Consider the following 19,571-nt stretch of genomic DNA (forward strand, 5'->3'; position numbering starts at 1 on the left):
AATCTTCATTCAGCTCTTTAGTCTTGACACCACATGTACTTGTAGATGTTTTAAGACTTGTGCGTATGGTTATGCTGTGGTTTTCCCCCCGCTTGCGTGGTCATGTGGTACACATTGATTCTACTAGAATCCACAGGAGCAACAATTTGATCGAGGTGTAGTCTTAGTTGCACTATTTTCAAACACCAGCTGGAGGAAGTAGGATCTACATTATGTACTGCACTTTTCTAGAGGTCTTAGTTCAAGTACATTTGGTGCAGGATGCAAGGGTTTAATGTGGGATAAGAAAAGTCTGAAGCACACTTTGGTTTAGCACCACAGTCATCTCAAAATGGCGGGAGGATGGTCTAAAACGCACACAGCCTATTCCTCCCCCGAATTAGTGAACACTACATAAGGAGTCCGTGTGTGTCCCCCGAATTAGTGAACACTACATAAGGAGTCCGTGTGTGAATGTTAATTGCTTCTGTCAGTTCATCTCCAACACTTTCACATCACATCTTCATCATGTCCAGAATTCAGTACATGCTTTCCAACATTAAAAACACAGGCTTCCACATTTACCAGTTGGATCAAGTCCTCCACAAATACAAACATTAAATTTGCAACCAGTGAATCGTACACACAAATACAGTACACTTGCAGCAGTTGGTGGTGCACTGTGGCCTGTACTGTTGCTCTGTCTGTTCCTTCACAGCACTACAGTTTGGGAGATGTGTGATGGGAGAGTTATCTTTTAACAGAAGACATTAAAAGAAACTGTATAAAGTAGAAAAAACTGACTTAAAAAAGGGTCAATCATAATGGAAACTCATAAGCTGTACATTTGTAATAAAATAATAAAACAAGTTAATTGTCTGGGGTCTATTTATATTTATGTGTGTGGAGTCTTGCAGGTCGTCTTTAAGGATACATCTATTTGGCTGCATTCGTTCTTCCCTGTCCTGTCACCCTCATGCTTCTCTGTAAGGATGGTGTTCATCAGCCATAGTGCTTTGAATTGTGCAGTTCCATTGTTGTCTAGTCAGACTAGAATCTTTTTCCTCATTCTCTGACTCCTTTTAATGCCATTTGGGAACTCTAAGCAGGCTGTCATATGCCTTTTACTCAGAAGTGTCTTCTGTCTTCCATAAAGGCTTGGCTGATGCAGTGCTGCTGAGATAGCCGTCCTTCTACAGAGAACTTCTTTCTCTTCTTCCCTGCTTACCTAGTTTGACTGGACAGCTGTAGGGGGAGCCCTGGTGGTTTAAACTCACCCAACTTCCATTTCACAATAATTGAGGCCACTGTGTTCCTGGGAACACTCAAAGCATTAGAAATGGTTTATACCTACTGTATTCCCCGAGCTACAGTATGTCTCACCACAGAGGTCTATAGATGGCTCCTCAGACTTCATGGCTTAGTTTTTGCCCTGACACAGAGTATGAATTGCGGGATCTTGTATACACAGGTGTCCAAATTGCCACAGGTAACTCCAATCAAGTTCTAGACACATCTCTAGGGTAGGTCAAGTAAACAGGATGCTCCTGACTACAGTTTAGTATGACAGTAAAGGTTCTGAATACCTACTGAAATCTGAAAAAAATTCTTGCACCATTTTATTTCATGCCATTAATCTAGTTATCTTTGCCCAAATTTGATGTCTTTCCTTTACAAATGTTCTGTGTATGTCAACCAATACAGTAAGTAAAAAAACAAGCAAGACAGAAATGCCAAAGATAAAGAGAATGGCAAATTTAAGTAATTCTTCCAAAGATGTTTTCACATTTACATTTTTTGGCACACGTATCGGTATTGGTGTCAGCCCAAAAAAATCCAGTATTGGTCCAGCTATAATTTGAGTTACAATAAAATGTATAATTACGGTAAATTCAGTAAACATTTGGATGCCGACATTTGCTTATGGTGTTGAGAAAACATCCTAACATCTAACATTTCAAAAAGTACTCCACACACTTCTGTAAAGCTTTCCCTGAAGTTTATCTAACATCGCTTAGAACAGCAACTTACTTATTAGCACACTAAAACCTTCACATGTAAAAGCCACATATAAAACTACTCCTAAAAAATACAGTACCGACAATGAGTAATAATAAAAACAAACATCAGGTAGAAAAATTGACAAGGCCTGTGCTCTTGTTTTGGATGGTCAATTGGCAGTTTTCCTTTCTCCTTTCCTTCACGTAGAGAAACGGATATAGCGACAGTCACAATCTAAACAATCCAAATGCAACCGACGGGACAGGTCCTCTGTCAACTTGTTTCCAATCAATTTGGATACAAGATCTCACTGAACCTCCAGCTTCAACTATTTCACTTCAGCCCTGTCGTAGGTACAATACATTACATATATGGAAACACACTTATCATCCTCCTCTATGTGCAATGAGACTTGAACTGTTACTTGACATTCTTTTGGATCTTTCGATCTTTTTTTTTAAAGACATTCATCTGAGCTGGAGGAGCTTGGCAAGAGAACACACTCCTGTCTTCTGCCTCTTTTCCGCCTTTTCTTCGCAATTCTCAACCTTCTGCGAATCACATCTAGGAGACACACACAAACACAAAAAAATAGTAATTCACTGCTTAAGAATTAAAACAAAGGCACATTGTTACCTCCACCTAAGAGGTTATGTATATGGTTCAGTCTGTTTGTCTGGGTTAATTAGCAGCATAAATGACTTTTTAGGTGCACATTTATGACATGCCAACTTGACAGGATCCCACTAGTTAAAAGGACAGATTCCTGTGTGGGTCACCAACCTGCCACGCTGTCATAGTCCTGTCGTGGGTCATGCCAGTAAAAACTGGGCGTGGTCCTCCAGTGGCGGTACAGGCGGGTGTGAAGCACTGACAGCGTCAGGAGAACCAGCAAGAAGCCCAGTGCGGCTGCTGCCCACACCGCCTCGTCTGACCTGGGGGTCCTTGGCAACCCATTTTTCACAGCAGCAGCTCGGGTCTCAGCCCCTGTGTCCTTGCTGCATTCACAGTGTTCGCCTGCTTTGCAGCCATCACAGTCATGGGTGTTAGGCAGGTAATGGACTAGCTTTGAGTTTGAGTGGTGTTGTGACTGGGGTGGAGACTCTGATTGGGATTTGGAAACAGAGTCAAAGCCAGTGTTGTTACTATGTGTTTGCTTTTGCTCCACCTCTCTTTGTTTTACTTCTATTACTGCATTACTTCTCATCCCGCCATCAGGTGTGATATCTTTATCCAAGTTTCTTTCTTGAGAGTCATTCTCTTTCAGGTTGTGTTTAGAGGAGTCTTTTTCTTTCTGTTTGGCAGAGCCTTCATCTCTGGAACTAAGGGCCAGGGCTCTGGGCCTGGATGTGCCATTATGTTCTATGTCCACAGCAGCTGCAAGAGCATACACCCCAGCTGAGGGGTTAGGGTTTCTTGGATTGGTATGTTTAGGACTGGGCTGCTCTGCTGCTTTCTGCAGCATTAGCCTGCCTTTCTGGGTCTCAGAAGCCCCACTTCCAAGTGCAGGCAAAGTTGTAGTCCTTGGTGTAAGGGCCTGATTTAAACTGTGGACCTTGGATTGAGAAGGAGAATCTGAGAGAGCCCTGTTCCCTGGCGGCAAATCTGCTGATGGTCCAAGCGTGCTCAAGTTCTGAACCAGCCCTGTATTGGTATTGTTGCTCAAAAAACCTGAAGCATGTGTTGTGTTGGCTATCTTGTTCTCATACTTAACATTCTCTTGTGTTTCTCTGATGGCAGCTCTAATTTGCCTGTTTGTGCCTTTTCCTTTTGTGTTTTTTAAGCTTTCCTTTTTCATACTGGAACTGAGCTCTGCCTCCATTGCTCCATTCAGGAGAGAAGAGATGGTCTCTTCACAGCACCGCCTGAGAGACTCCTGGGGAGTTACAACAACAGCTAGTTAGAGATACTTACAAGGCTACTGAAATGACTAATCTATACTGCTTTCATTGCAGTGCACATAGAAGTACTGATAATTAACAACATGTGAACAGCCCAGTCTTCAGTCAAGACTACAAACCTTAATTTTTGTTGAGTGTTTCTCTGGATGTTGCTGTCTGTGTTGCTCCGCTGGCCAAGTCAACAGCAGGTTGTATTTCCTGCTCTGGCTCACACCACCGGGCTCTTTTCTTGTGGTTGTTTTGGTCTCCAGCCAACCACAGATGTCCAAAGATGCCACTGTGGCCAGCTCCAAAGTATGACCCCAGGATACCGCGGCTATTGGCTGAACACAGAGCACAAAGTGGACACCCACTCATTCTCTTTTAGACGCTGAAAACTCACCTTCTAATCAAATAAGTCAGAGCATATTTCTGTTTGAGCCACTATAAAAAAAGATAAACTAGCTGTGTCCAGAGGTGGAAAGTAACTAAATACACTTACTCAAGTACTGTACTTAAGTACAATCTTGAGGTATCTGTACTTTACTCAAGTATTTTCATTTTCTGCTACTTTATACACATCCTCAAAGTTCCTAGTTTTTAAAATTACACCCTTAAAAGGTAACAGAACTGTGGAGACCCCACTGTGCCTTACTTCTTTTGATAGGTTACAGAATAGAGGGGGTTTGCCTCACCATATGCTTACTGAGTTGTGGATGTGAGGTAATGATGTAGTCTGGCAGACAGGAGCGGGCCAGGACAGAGAGAGAGAGATGCTCTTGGAGAGGAGCACAGGGGTGGTAGAGTAAAACAGGCACTCCATGCTGGAAAATACACACCAACACAAACACACAATTAAATACTGCATTCCCTCCTTTCCTGTTAATAATTTTTTTCAGCTGAAGGAGACACTTAAGGGGTAAAGGTTTGGTTTCCCTCTGTGTAGAAGAAAAGCTGCCAAGCAATGTGTTAAATGAGTGGTAATTACAGAGCCTTCTGACATTATGGTGTACAGTGACCCATTAACAACAATCCCTCACTTGCTAATACTGTTTGTTTAATCCCTGAAATTCAAGAAAATCCTTCTCCGGTGGCAGACCTGCTACCAAGGGTCTAAACAGGTACAGCAAGTGCTGGCAGACTTCCCTGTATTACTTATGCAAGGAAACAGTACATTGTGTCTTAACTCCAAAGTTTGATATAGTACATTACTGGCTAAAACAGACTTGGGATATAATACAGAAGAGAATGTGGGCAAGTCTCTGCTGTACTGTATACAACAAATGGACTAGTCTACAAACCCTGCTATTCAAAATAAACAAACTACTATGGCATTTAATGTAAAAATAATGATGACTTTTGTGAACGAGAATCCACAGAATAGTGTGGACTTGCAGTATAGAGCCAACAATGCCATGTTGTTTTCAAACTGTGTTGTGAAATTGCTGTAAAGTTGTAGATTTTATATAACACGAGGGATAAAGAGGAAATGGTAAAAAAAACGAGAGAGAGCACCAAGAGGTGTCTGATGTTGTGACTTACATGCAAGTTATTGAGCCACCGTTGAGGAGGACAGAACAAGTACTCTCCACTCTCTGCCATTACTGGTCTGTATGCTCCACTGCAACACAGACAGACACAAGATTATAATATGCTTCCCTTGTGAAGTAATATTAGACAATATGACATTGATTTTTATACCTGTGCAGAAGACACACAATTGTACATCTTTATTGCATCAGACTACACCAGCCAAATTGACAAACTGTCTCACTGTATTAACAGCATAAATATTGATGACATAAAAATATCCTGCAGCAAAGCAAAGATAAAACTGAGGTGCAAAACACTGCACCACTATCTCAGTAATACTGCCCATGTGCAACCATTCCTCTCCAAGGAAGACATGGAAAACTAATTTGTTGTTCTACAGCACGTTATTGTATGAACTGTGCTATATAAACTAAATTATTATTATTATAAATAGTCACACAACTTAGTTTTCTCAGTAACCCTTATATAAGTTACACAATTACATCTGTTGGTAATTTTACTGCAGTATTACAAACAGAAAGCAAAAGTAGAAAAGGACAATAAAGTCAATGCTGTGGGTTTTAGTGACTACAGGTTTCTATATTTAGTATGTGTGCATGTGGCAGTGTTTCCTAACTTGTGTTCTCCACACCTCTTGTGAGTACATGCATTATGTCTGTCCACACAGCCTTACCTGTTGGGAATGGTGTGGTTGTAGGAAATGGGTTTATCCATACAGATCTGTCTGGCTGGCTGCAGTGAAAAGAAATTCGGTTCAGTTAGATTTTATCTGCTTATTTCCGGGTGACCTCTAAGGACACATTTATTAACCACCAATGATAAATACAAAGTTCAGTCTTTACCAAACTCTCCTTTACAACAGTTAATCAAACTGAAGCTGTAAATATAGTCTGTAAACTGAAACGCCTTACAGGGTGAAACTTTTGCTTATTTCATGCATTCACTTCAAATGTGTTAAGTCTGAGCGTTATATGGGTGTGCTTTTAATCACAGTACAGTGTTTGCAAAGTCAAAGGTTGAGGAAAATATGTTAAACATAGCAGCTGTTCGGTAAATGTTTACTTACCGCAGGATCATACACTGTGTCAATACTGGGAAGTCTCTGTAGACAGCAAAGTGAGTAAATATTGATTAAACAGAACAACCTGAACACCAGCAACTTTACTGTATTTTGGATGCCAAGCGAGACGAGAAGTAGTTTAAGAGATATATTACCGGCAGTGACACATGCACAGGGCTAACCACAACCATTAATATTTTCCATCATCATTATTTATACTATTATTATTAATTCCTGGCACCCAATTTATTGTTGCACACTCATCTGAGCTAGTGTGGCTCTACAGATTAAGTGCAACACTGATGATGATGATGATGATGATGATGTCTGCTGTATCCATACCTGAGTAGGCTCTGGCCAGGCAGACACCGGACAGTTCCAGTAAATGGCATCTGCAGGTAGGTCCCTATCCAAAGACAGCTGCCTCACACAGGCAGACACATTACTGAGTGCATTCATGCATATAATAACAAAACATAACTCGTATACTTAAACAATGCGTGACGCGCACACACACACACCAACCAACAAACATAACAACATATGTTACCTTTCCACTGTCACATCCTGGTTCCGGGGACTCGGAGACAGCGCAGCGACCCAAAAAGACCCCCAGCGCGAGCACAGTCACCGTCAGCGGCGGGGACGTTGTTTGGCTCGGCATGAGTTAGTTATTAAAGCGTGAACGAGCCCACGTTTAAAGTTAGGTAATTGTCATAGCTTCCCCGTGGTCCCCTTGAGTTAAGTTACCGTGACTGACAATTATGTCGGCCAACCTTTCATAATCCCCAAATATCCAAAATTTTTGGCACATTTCCACAATTGGAGCTGTGAGAAAGATGGTAAAAAAGTAACTTAATACCAATCCAGCGTCGCATCTGTTGTTTTATGTTAAGCTAACGTTAGCTAACTAGTTATTCTAACGCTACATTTGCTACAAATTTAAAATAAATGAAATTCCATTACTGGTATTTAACGCATACAAAAGCAATGGGAAGTGTTGCGAACTCCCATATCTAGTAGTTAAATCACTTTATGATACACTACTGTTAAGTTACAATATTAAAAGCTAACGCTAAGGATTTCTTAGGAATTTCAAAATACAGCTGTGGAATCATCAATCAATTTCATTAGATGTGTCATGTTTGTATTTTAAATATATAATGAGTCGCTTAAATTTTTGTATATAATTTTCTGTACGTGTGACCGAGTAGTCGTTCTTTTTTTTCTTTAAATTAGAATTTTATTAACCTTACTTTTATATTTGGAATGAAGTTCTACTTCCGGAAATACGGTAGTGTTTCAAGTTTTACTCCTACGGAAATTGGAGAGGAACAAAATATAGATGTTTGACTTGTGGAACTCTATCCCATGGCTCTAACTCTGAATAGCCTCTGGGCGGCGACACAAGAGCACTGATTTAAAAAAAATGTTTGTCCTTATATTATAATTTGATCATTCTTGTTTACAGTTTGTCGCAACTGATACCAACCTGTCAAGCATGACAAAACTACTCTAGATGCGACCAGACCTACTCATGCAGACAACCCAGATATGCTGCTCTCTTGTCATTCAGGATATGAATGGCATGCAGCAGGGCAGCGTACTGAAACATACATAACCTGTTTGCACACATCTCGAATAGGGAGACCAATCTCCACACAACACAAGTCAACCTTAATAGTAATACAATGCCTGTTCAGTGGTTTTCAAGCTGACCCATGACCTCAAAATGTAAGGTAAGTGTGAATATGTTCAGTTAAGAACAAATTATACCATACTTTTAGAATAAAATACCCTTTCATCAGTTTATAGGCCCTCTAAACATGGTACAGTCACATATATAAACCATTTATTTATATATTACTTATAAGCCCCCCAGAGATGTGTGCTCTCCAGTTGGATGTTTTCACTCTACACCAAAGACTGTATCTCGAAGGACCCCTCTCTCAAGCTCCTACACTTTGCTGATGATACAACGGTCATTGGTCTCATCCGAGATGGCGACGAGTCAGCCTACAGACGGGAGGTTGAGCAGCTGGTCCTGTGGTGTAGCTGCAACAACCGGGAGCTGAACACACTCAGAACAGTGGAGATGACAGTGGACTTCAGGAAGAGATTATACAGATCAGTACAAGTCTCTATTTTTAAGTACTCTGTTTTATTCCTATTTATCTCATTTCACAATGAGCATTCCTTGTCTGTCTGCATTGTTTACTGCCTTTTTATACTGCTTATTTTGTTATACTAGCCTTATGTTGGTTTACTGTTTACTTGCCCCTTGCATGGGGATATGCACATGCACATTGAATTACCAGAGTCAAATTCCTTGTGTGTCTGACCCATCTGGCCAATAAAGCAATCTTCTGCATCTTTCATACTTGAAAATCTCAGTTATTTTCAGGATATCCAGATATGTTTCACAACAGCAGAGTACTACAACTTGCCAGCAACTGGAGATGGGCATCATGGCAGGATGCACAATCTCACTGTTATTGTTTAGGATATTGGACTAGTGCTATTGACTGTTTGGTAACAGTTAGCTTGAATTAACTCAAGAAGATGAAGGGTTGTGTTGGGTGTGTGAGTGCAGGCAAAAAGGGGCCTGGTTCTGAAGTGACGCTGAAGCTCTCAGTGCCTCAAACATTGCCACTCAGGTGGGCAATGACATCAAGAGAAAGAAGAAGAAAGAGATTCAGAGAGATTATGAGGAGCTGAAAGTGGCATACGCCATATGCCAGGACAGGTTTACGATTGAGCTCAATACGGAGAGGAACAAGATCAGCGCTCTTCAAGAAGAACTGGAGAAGCTCAGAGCTTCACACCATGAGCTGAAAAATGAAAAGGATACCCTCGCTCTCAAGCAGCAGGTGGAAAGTCTTCACAGTGAGCATGAGACAGAAAACAAGTCTCACGGTGACACTGTGGAGCATGACCTCCAGCTGATCAACGCCCTGAAGGCGGAGAAAGATGCTCTAAAGGTGGAGAAAGACACCCTTCAGAGACCAAAAAGCTCACTCATGCAGAAAGGGTGGTGCAAGATCTCCAGTTGATCGACACCCTGAAGGCGGAGAAAGACACCCTTCAGCATGAGCTAGAGACTGAAAAGCTTGCTCATGCTGACAGGATGGAAAAAGATCTCCAGCTGATCGCGGCCTTGAGGACGGACAAAGACGCCCTTCAGCGTGAGCTAGAGACTGAAAAGCTGGCTCATGCGGACAGGGTGGAGCAAGATCTCAAGCAGATCAAGACTTTAAGGACTGAGAAAGACAGCCTTAGTCAAAAGATGGCAGAGGAGATGATGAAAGAAACTGATCGCAAGGTCATGCTCTATGAGGGAATGCTGGAGACACTGGGAACCGTGCTTGACATGCAGGTCTTACTCAATAAGCAGCTCTTAGTTAAGCCCAATGCTGAGGAAGTCACCAGCTGTGAAGAGCATGATGACACTGATGAACAGCATGAGGATGGACAATGTGAGGACCAGGAGTCTCTCCCTGGTGCCTTTCAGGATGAACTGGCAAAGAATGCTGTGGTTTTTGGTAAAGAAAGCAAATTAATCAAAGCAGCACAGTGGTGCAGTGGTTAGCACTGTTGCCTCACAGCCCCAGCCAACCCGGGGGGGTCTTTTCTGCATGTTCTCCCTGTGTCTGCATGGGTTTTCTCCGGGTCCTCCGGTTTCTCCCAAACTCCAAAGACATGCATCTTAGGTTGATTGGCGACTCTAAATTGGCCCCAAGTGTGAGTGAGTGTGAGTGTTTGTATATACCCTATTCAGAAATAATTTTTTATATTATTATATTAAATTATATTATTATTAATATATTATATACCATATATACAATGTTTTATTTATTTTTATAGTTATTGGAAAAATGATTATATAAATAATGAATGGATGGATGGATGAATGAAAACAAATCAATTCGGCCAGACCCATTACTGAATTACATGACAGGACTGTCAGAGACGTACTGACAGATCTGGTATAATTTAGTAACACCCAAATTAAAAACCTCTCCTGGAATCGCAACCTTAACGTAGTGGAGTGGTTTGTGTGTCCCAGTGATCCTGGGAGCTGTGTTGTCTGGGGCATTAGCCCCTGATAGGGTCTCCCATGGCAAATTGGTCTCAGGGGAGGGACCAGACGAAGAGCAATTCAAAAAATTGTTTATTACTTTTTTTTGAAAAATCTAGCCACATGGGGTTGCAAGCAGTGACTTCTGTGCCAGTCCCAAGCCCAGATAAATAGAGAGGGTTGTGTCAGGAAGGGCATCTGGTGTAAAAACATGCCAAATTTAAGCATGCGAATCATCAGTGTGAATTCCATACCTGATTGGTCGAGGCCTGTGTTAACAACGACCACCACCAGTGCTGCTGACCTACAGCAGTGGAGTCAAACTCATTTTCACCGAGGGCCACATTAGCATAATAGTTGCCCTCAAAGGGCCAGATTAACAGTATAAATGTAACTAAATGTAATGTAATTTAAAATAAATTAAACTACTCCTTATCATATTGTTAAATAACTTTCTGTATTTATTACTTATTCAAGTTACAAATATTACATTCGTATAGATGTAAAACTAAATGTTCAGTTTAAGAAATCCACATTACTCCATCAATCAAGCCAGAAGACCCGTACATGGTCCCTAAGCTGCTGTTTGCCGGTGGAATGTCGTGCATTGCCTCTTGGATCTCCACCTATCCTGTGGATGTGATCAAGTTGCTTCTGCAGGTGGATGGGGTCGGCGCTGTCAGCCAGTATAACAGCATTATGGACTACGTCAGACAGAGCTTTTACAGGAGGAGGGGTGGAGGATGTTCACATGTGAACTCATGTCCACTTTGCTCTGTGCATTTCCAGTGAATGCAACCACATTTGCCACTGTGACTCTGTTGTTAATGTACATGCGTGGGGGTGAAGAGTGCAGCAGTCAGGGCTCTGAGCCCTAGTCCATCCAGCTGCACCCTCTGTAGACACAGGCGCAGCCAACCAGCATGTGAGCTGTTGTGCAGCAGGCAGTGAGTGTTACCACAGTCATCAGCAGATCCATCTAGTATAGATGGAATATGCAGCTTCTTGCAGGTCTATGATCTGTTAACTGATCCTATGTCAGCCACTCCCTATGGAGTTCAGCCAAGTGACAGCACATACTGTTTAAATACATAAATAAATTAGAAAATTAAATCAGTGAAATAAATTATTTAGATTGGTAAATTGTTTAAAAATCTATAAATTAACAGTCTATTATATTTTCGCCATGATGTCCAGGTAAATGACTTACTATTTATACTGTAGTTTAAACCTAGTATTTCAGCATGGTGGCAGATTATTAGGTACGCCTAGTTAAAACTAATACAACAGTGTTGCAATAAATCCTCCCTTCATGAAGGTAATAATGTGCATTAGAGAGAGATTGAGCTCTATGATCAACATATTTTTTGTTCTGCTGTTGAACTGTATAATAGGTGTGCCTACATGTGTAGTTATGTAGATATGGTTGTAAGTGTGATGGGGTATACTGTTGGGTTCTTGTGATGGCTGCATGGGTATCCACGATGAGTATTGCAGCTTGAAAATGACTGAACAACGACCTCTGCAGGCGTTCATATGTAACTTTTAAAGTAAACCAAAATATTCCACTAGGAAGCTGTAGAGCCAGAATAACAGTTGGTGTAAAAATTATTTTCAAAATAAAACAAACAGTATAAAATAGTCAGTCAAATCAAAGCAGACAGGCTGTCAAATGTTGTCACATTAAAAAATGTCATCAAGGAAAACAGCAAGCTCACCACATAATTATTTAGTGCACACTGTTTTTGCAGTGTTGACACTTTTCCTTCACTGTTACCTTTACTTTGAAAATTGTGAAGGGGCGTCTTTTTGATCTTTGGCCAACACCGACACTCCCCACTGATCCCATATGACTCTAGGCCCATACACCTTTACCTCTTAATCACACGCAGGTGGCTCTGTCAGAGGCCACCTGGGTCCCTCCACAAAGAAGCCTGAATCCAAATGGAGTTCACCCGGCCTAAAGGTTTACCATTTATATACTATTATTTTTTTAGTAGTTTGCTTTAGTTTATACTTTTATTTGCATGTCTTAGTCAACAGGCAACAATCATCTCAGAAACAAAGCAAATCATCTATTTATTAATGTTTTATTAAGGGGTTTCTATGATGAACCTAGTCTATTTTCTTTTACTGTTTGGGGTGCTGCACTTTTTGGAGTTGCTGGAATGTGTAGATTCACCATATTTATGGCAAAGTACAAAGTATTCAAGCTACAAGCTCCCAATTTCTGATCGGTTCCCTCAGGTTTGATTTACAGTATACTGTATGCCTCTGTGTTTTAATGTAGCTTTTTGTTATAAGGAAGTGGTGTAATCAGGAAAAGCAGTCCATGCATTTCTCTTAGTTGTTTTGATACAACCAGCATGATAAAAATGGGTTGCTACAGCTGATCCTCCATAGAGTTTGTTTATACAAGAGATCAGAATAATTGGTGCCTTCTGGTCAAACATCTCTAATCTTATTACTCTGTACTGTTTAGCTCCAGGTGGAGAAGCTGCTGTAGGTGTCCAGCAGCCAGCAGCGGTCTCTCCTGGTAATTTGCAGCCCCTTGTCGAGGTACCAGAGCCTGAAAACCTGGGCAAGGTGGAGGAAGATAAGGGTCAGATGGGACACCCCTCAGGACCAGGAGATGGCCAGGTGAGCAGGAGAGATATTTGAAAAATACAGAGCACTTATTGGAGTGCACTGATCAAAATTATTTCAGCACCAAATATTAAAAAATGTGTATTATATATTTGTTATAATTTCATGACATCAGCCTTGTTTGTGTGTATTTATTCCCACCTGACTGTCTCTCACCAGGGACTGTGCTCATGTGACAGCTCTCTCTCCTCAGACAGTGAAGATGAGGGTATTGGCAAGAAGGGAAAGAAGAAGAAAAAGCTGAAGAAGAGGAAAAAGAAAGTATGTGTCTCAGGAAAACAGGAATGAAATTGTGCAGTTTGCTTGGCTCATGCCATTGCTGGATTGAGGAGTGTGTATGTGTTTTCCTGTGTGATCTTTTGGTAAAATGGTTGCTTGTGTAGTTTGCACTGTACAATGCCAAGTGTTAGAAAAGCCTCACCCTTGTCCTGCTGGTTATACTGGCCACAAGCAGAACAGGATTGAAATTGTGCAATTTGCTTGGCTCATGACATTGCTGGATTGAGGAGTGTGTATGTGTGCTCCTGTGTGACTTTTTGGTAAAATGGTTGCTTGTGAAATTTCCACTGTGCATTGCTAAGTGCCTGAAGAGCCCCTCCTTTGTCCGGCTGGGTGTACTGGTATCTGACTTCATTGTGTTGTAGTGACTCATTCATTTATATTCTCATTTGTCACTTATATAAATAATCCTGTTCAGTATGTAGAAAAGTTGGGCAATAACCTTTCTCTGCTCTTTTTCCACAGGATTCCAGTTCATCCTCAACATCCTCATCTTCCTCCTCCTTTTCTTCTTCCTCCTCAGATAGTGACAGTGAGGTAGGTGCTGATCAAGGACTCCAAGCTATATTAGTTCCATGCAGCTCCTGACTTGCTCTCGCATGTCATGCATTTTTGTTATCACATGCCTTCCCATACCACAGAGCCTTGCCTGACACCTCCTCATGCATATTCTTTTTAAACTGATCATTTTGAGAGGCTTGGATGCTTGATTCACTGCTTTCAGATTTAAGGCAAATATCTGTAAATCTGGTGAGTTTACAGTGTAATTTTTTTTTTATGTCAATTTTTGAGAAATCTTTCCTGCAGCATTGTTAAATTTAGCACTTGGCCACAAGCACAAAGAGTTTCACATCAGCTCACTGTCCCTTCTACTTATGTTACTACCATTTGTCAGAGCTGGCAATACAGGGAATATTAGGGGAATATTTAGGAAGCGCTTGGTATCAAATTCACTATATTTAAATGCATAAAAACTGAGCTTTTATTATGTCTTTTGACAAGATGGGTGATAAACACATCAACCCTCCCCAGGCCTGTTTTATCAGCAGTTTCACCTTTGAAATAACTGCATAGCAAAGAGCACAGAGTATCAAAAACATTTCACCTTTTATCTAGTTTGGTAACATTTTAGATCAACTGACAGCAGTCACATGATAGCATGATGTTTTGTACACTTTCTGAGGGGGATGGGTGGAAAATCCAGAGGCTGAAAACTAAAGTGACTCATCTCATGTAAACAAGCAATAGCAGTGAGCAGAACAAGTCAAATGTAAGTGCACATAACAGTGAAATGCAGTTCATCCTGGGCACAAGGCAGAGGCTCAAGTATCCTGGATCTGATATCAGGCTGTATCTGACAGCAGGGGAACACCCTCACACCCACAATGACTGAAACACCTTATCTACCACAGCAAGTCATGTAAATGAAGTCATATTTGACATATGTCACTTTAATTGGAATGGGAACACCCTAGATATTAAACACGTGGGCGTGTGTTGTGCTGTAGTGGTAGTAGTAGTACTGAGTGTGTATGTATCCAGTATGGAGTGCGGTTGTGCACAGGCTCTGCATATCAGTTTTTGTTTGTTAGCTTTGGCTGCATGTCCACAGTAGGTGCAGCTTATCATGTCACTGTGATGAAACCATATTGTAAAACATTAATCCGATAGAAAGATATAACTACTCAGGCACACACAACTCTGATTCTGATGGCTATCTGTATATATTCTTTATTAAGGAAGTTTGTAGACAAGCTTCATGTGGAAGCAAACATACAGCATTTTTTTTTAAAGCAACATGCTGTTATAAAAAAAAAAATCAATGTTCAGGATGACAAGAAGAAGAAAAAGAAGAAAAAGGAAAAGAAGCAGAAGGATGAGGAGAAGGTTTATGTCTGGGACAATGTTGCCATATCCCACACTGGTAAGTAAACAGCATTTCCCATTAGCAACATGAAACTGTTTTATGTTTGCAGATGACTGCTGATATCAAGTGCATTTCTAGGCCCTGTGCATTCCCCTTTGCAAAAGCAATTGGTGCATATCATACAGTATTACCAAGTGATACATATGTATAGTAAAAAAAACCTGAAAACATATTTCTAAGGTTCTTGTTTTGTTTTTACCTATATTATTATTTTCAAACCTGCCCTTAGATAAATATAACTGAAATAAGTTGTGTAGAACTTTTTTTTTTTAATATTTGTCCTTCACAGAGGATGTAAAGGCTTCTTTTTCAGAGTATAGGTCACATTTTAGAGCCTCATACTCAAAGGCGCACTGGCAGAATTGATTTCAAGTCTCCCAGCCCTCTCTGATACTCAGATTTACACATTTATGGTTTGATTGTTTAAATATATATTTACACATAAAAGAGTGGACCACCAGTTGGGTTGTCATTCAGAATTTGATGCACATTATGATATTTATTTTCACCTACATGTTCAACAGGTGTCTATAAAGCACTGTGTTCAAATGACAACTTCATTACTCAGTGATGAATTTCATTCATTTCTGTATTCATAAATGTATTCCCTTCCTTCTTTCCTTTATTTTAAAACTTACTTTAGAATTCAGATGAGCTTATGTGAATTAACAAACTGAACAATATTTAGAATTGCATTATTGTCTATAAATCCCCTTTTGTTTGCAGCAGTGATGTTATGTGATCTGATATAAACATGTCTCTCAACTGACAATGCGTGTAATTATTTTGTCTTTGCTTTACAATTGAATGTATTTAATGTTTTCAGACCCCAATAGCCAAATGGAACAGCTGCCTGCAGAAGGTCTGAAGATGATCCATGTGAGGGTTGAAAACAAATGACCTTTTGTTTTAAACATGGTGTTGCTGTTGAACTTTTTAACATAGAATTTGATTTATTTATTTTTTTGCCTCAGACTTTGGACTCATCAGATGAGGAGGATGACAAGAAGAAGAAGAAGAAGAAGAAGGACAAGAAGAAGAAGAAGAAGAAAAAGAAGGCATGCAAAATTGGATTATAATACAGCAGATTATGAAAAAATAGAGTATAATTTTATTGCAATTTGAGTAAATGCAATGAAAACAACAAACATTAGTAATTAATAACTGGCATACTTCATGTACTTCCGCTCTCCCAGGAATCATCATCTTCCTCATCTGACAGTTCGTCATCTGACAGTGAAGATGAAAAGAAGAAGAAAAAGAAGAAGAAAAAGAAGAAGAAGAAGAAGAAGGTAAGATATAACAAGCTGTCTATCTAATTTATACTGTTCCACCTCTGTGTGTGTGTACAGATAATCAAGACAGATATATTGATATATTGACTGATTTGTTTCTTCTTGTTTTGCAGGAATCCAGCTCCTCTTCATCATCTTCTGACAGTGAGGATGACAAGAAGAAGAAGAAGAAAAAGAAGAAGAAAAAGAAGAAGAAGAAGGTAAGATGTAACAAGCTATCCATGTAATTTATATTATTCAACCTCTGGGTGGGTACAAATAATCAAAACAGATATATTGATTGATTGATTTCTTCTTATTTTGCAGGAATCCAGCTCCTCTTCATCCTCTTCATCTTCTGACAGCGAGGACGACAAGAAGAAGAAGAAGAAGAAGAAGAAAAAGAAACACAAGAAAAAGGTAAAGCAACATGGATGTTTTGTAATTTGTTCAAATCATAGTGTAAAAGTGTTGCTTTACTGATTAACACGGGAACAATTTTGCTGAAAGCGCACAGTAATAGGAATTTGCACAACTTCACCTACTGCAAAAACAATCTGAAGAGCTCAAAACTCAAGCAACACTTGCAGTATGAAGAACAAATTTCATGCTAGATCAAAGAATATTAGCTTGTGGCCCTCGGAAAATATACAGTCATACATCTACATTTTCAAATAACCTAATCAAAGAAACTAGTTATGTTAGTCATAAGAAGGTAAACTTTGTAAATTCAATAATATTTTTTGTTTTTTCTACAAATGTGCTCCAGAATAAGACTGAAACTAATGTTTTTATTGATAAAGGATTCCAGCTCTTCATCTTCATCCTCATCTTCTGACAGTGATAAAGATAAGAAAAAGAAAAAGAAGAAGGACAAGAAAAAGAAGAAGAAGAAGAAGAAGGATAAGAAGAAGGTGAATTTCTTCTTCTTGCCTACCCAGTAGGTTTTCTGGTTGGGCTGCTCGTCATGTGAACCTGACTGGGCATTTCCTTACTGTAGAAATGCTGAGTCATGCCACAGTTTCTTTTTTTTCTGCACCTGTCTCTAGGATAAATTTCTTAGGCTGTACAAACCTTTATATTAACATTTGTGTTCAAGAACAAATCAGATGGCACAACGGTATGTGGGCTTTTTCACAGGATGAAAAGCAGACTGAACTCAGCAGTGCTACTGCTCTGTCAGCAGCTGGTGAGTGTTTCCTCTTTTTTGGTGACTGAAAAAGACAGAATAACACATGGCAATCAAATCACCAGTCATCGCTGCAAGCTCATTTGTTCATGAGGTTGATGCAGTAGTGTTGGACTTGATCCATTTCTGCAGGCGGTGAGTTTGCAGGACCAAGTGGGGTTGGATATAAAAAGAAAGATGAAGATGATGACAAGGTGAAATACTCACACATGCTATATGCAGGCTATACATATATGCACAAACACACACAGACAAAAATTATTGCTTTTTTTTGTCAGGCCAAGGCCAAAGATTTTAAAGAAGGTGAACTGTCTTCTGCACTGGCTGGTATGTGTGCTACTCTTCTGGCTCATAAACAATAAAAGGTTGCATGTATAAGTGTTATTGGTTTGATTGCACTGGTCCCTGCCCTGCAGAGGGAGCAGAGGCGTTCCGTAATGGTACCAAATCTGCCTGTCTAAGTGGTGATGAGGGAGAAGGAGGCAAAGAAAAGGAGAAGAAGAAGAAGTTGAAGAAGAAGAAAAAGGTCATCTACTCTCATTAAACTAAATGAATAATGTAACTTTTGTGATGAATGTTACAATGTTTATTGTGCATTATTACCATGATGCACTGGTGCAATATTTATGACATAATGTTACATTACAGGAAATTCAAAATCTAAATTCACGCTAATTAAAAAACATTCACTTTTGAAATGTGAATATTTTTGTCTAATACAACTAAAATGTTTGTAGATCTAAATATGTGTTTGGTTTGATCCCTAGGACTCATCAAGCTCCTCCTCATCTTCATCTGATAGCTCCTCCTCAGATAGTGAAGATGACAAGAAGAAGAAGAAAAAGAAGAAAAAGATGATGAAGAAGAAGGATAAGGTTTGTCTTCACAGCATTTCTGTATATTCAGTTTTTTGTACTCATGCTCTTTTTCAGTGGTTCAGTATGGTACTGATATTAAATCATTATTGGTGGTCTCTTTCTGCAGGATTCCAGCTCTTCCTCCTCCTCTGATAGTGAAGATGACAAGAAGAAAAAGAAGAAGAAGAAGAAGAAGAAAAAGAAAAAGAAGAAGGTGAAAATATGTGTATACATTTGATATGCTGTTTTGTAGTGATGGTTCATATTTCTGTGCTCTGCTGTGTGTTTAACCTGTGGAAATGAAATGTAGTTATTTAACTCAGCTTTGCACCGAGATTCCTGTTGGTTTCTATGACTGACATACTGATAATGTTTTTAGAAGTCCTGCTCTTCTGATGATAGCTCCTCCTCTTCCTCATCCTCCTCTTCCTCTGATAGTGACGATGATAAGGTGAGACACAAATAAAATTCACCTATACTTGAGTTTGCCAAAAAAAAAACAAAAAAAAAAAACAGAATGGCTGCACAGTCATCATGGGTGTGTTTTTTTAACTTTAGAAAAAGAAGAAAAAGAAAGATAAGAAGAAGAAGAAGAAGAAGGACAAGAAAAAGAAGAAAAAGAAGGCAGGAACACCTCATCTTTTGTTTTCCATTCCAGGTTTTTGGTAGTTTTTGGTCACTGAAAATGATTTATATGTGAGGTTTCCTGCAAAAATAACCCATTATTGATGCTTTTTGGTCAATGTAAGAAAGTGGAATGAAATAAGTGGATCACACTGTCAGTATTCACGGGGTTGTCTGGTATAATGGGTTAAAATGTGAACTCTCACTAGTTATTTAGGCAACA

The 19,571-nt window shown here is 39.8% G+C and overlaps 1 protein-coding gene across 1 annotated transcript; it reads right to left on the minus strand.

Annotated features, from left to right (window-relative positions):
* Positions 1-1,385: 1,385 nt before the first annotated feature.
* Positions 1,386-7,763, minus strand: tp53i13 (tumor protein p53 inducible protein 13). Its single transcript, XM_020586031.1, has 10 exons — positions 7,731-7,763; positions 7,025-7,302; positions 6,817-6,894; positions 6,481-6,516; positions 6,088-6,146; positions 5,403-5,481; positions 4,556-4,684; positions 4,001-4,204; positions 2,764-3,856; positions 1,386-2,544 (listed from the first exon to the last, which is right to left on the minus strand). Exons 2-10 carry the CDS (start codon positions 7,136-7,138, stop codon positions 2,438-2,440), a joined length of 1,899 nt encoding a protein of 632 aa, XP_020441687.1. The 5' UTR covers positions 7,139-7,302; positions 7,731-7,763; the 3' UTR covers positions 1,386-2,437.
* Positions 7,764-19,571: the final 11,808 nt, after the last annotated feature.

The sequence above is a fragment of the Monopterus albus genome, unplaced genomic scaffold, assembly GCF_001952655.1.
Source record: "Monopterus albus unplaced genomic scaffold, M_albus_1.0 scaffold8.1, whole genome shotgun sequence".
NCBI classification, from domain to species: Eukaryota; Metazoa; Chordata; class Actinopteri; order Synbranchiformes; family Synbranchidae; genus Monopterus; species Monopterus albus.

What these genes read in the sequence shown, in the direction of transcription:
- tp53i13 (XM_020586031.1), bottom strand. Translation starts at nt 7,138, where the DNA reads ATGCCGAGCCAAACAACGTCCCCGCCGCTGACGGTGACTGTGCTCGCG. An exon ending in AACCACACCATTCCCAACAG is followed by an intron (nt 5,482 to 6,087) that starts GTAAGGCTGTGT and finishes TCTGTGTTGCAG; the next exon opens with TGGAGCATACAGACCAGTAA. An exon ending in AACACTCAACAAAAATTAAG is followed by an intron (nt 3,857 to 4,000) that starts GTTTGTAGTCTT and finishes GTAACTCCCCAG; the next exon opens with GAGTCTCTCAGGCGGTGCTG.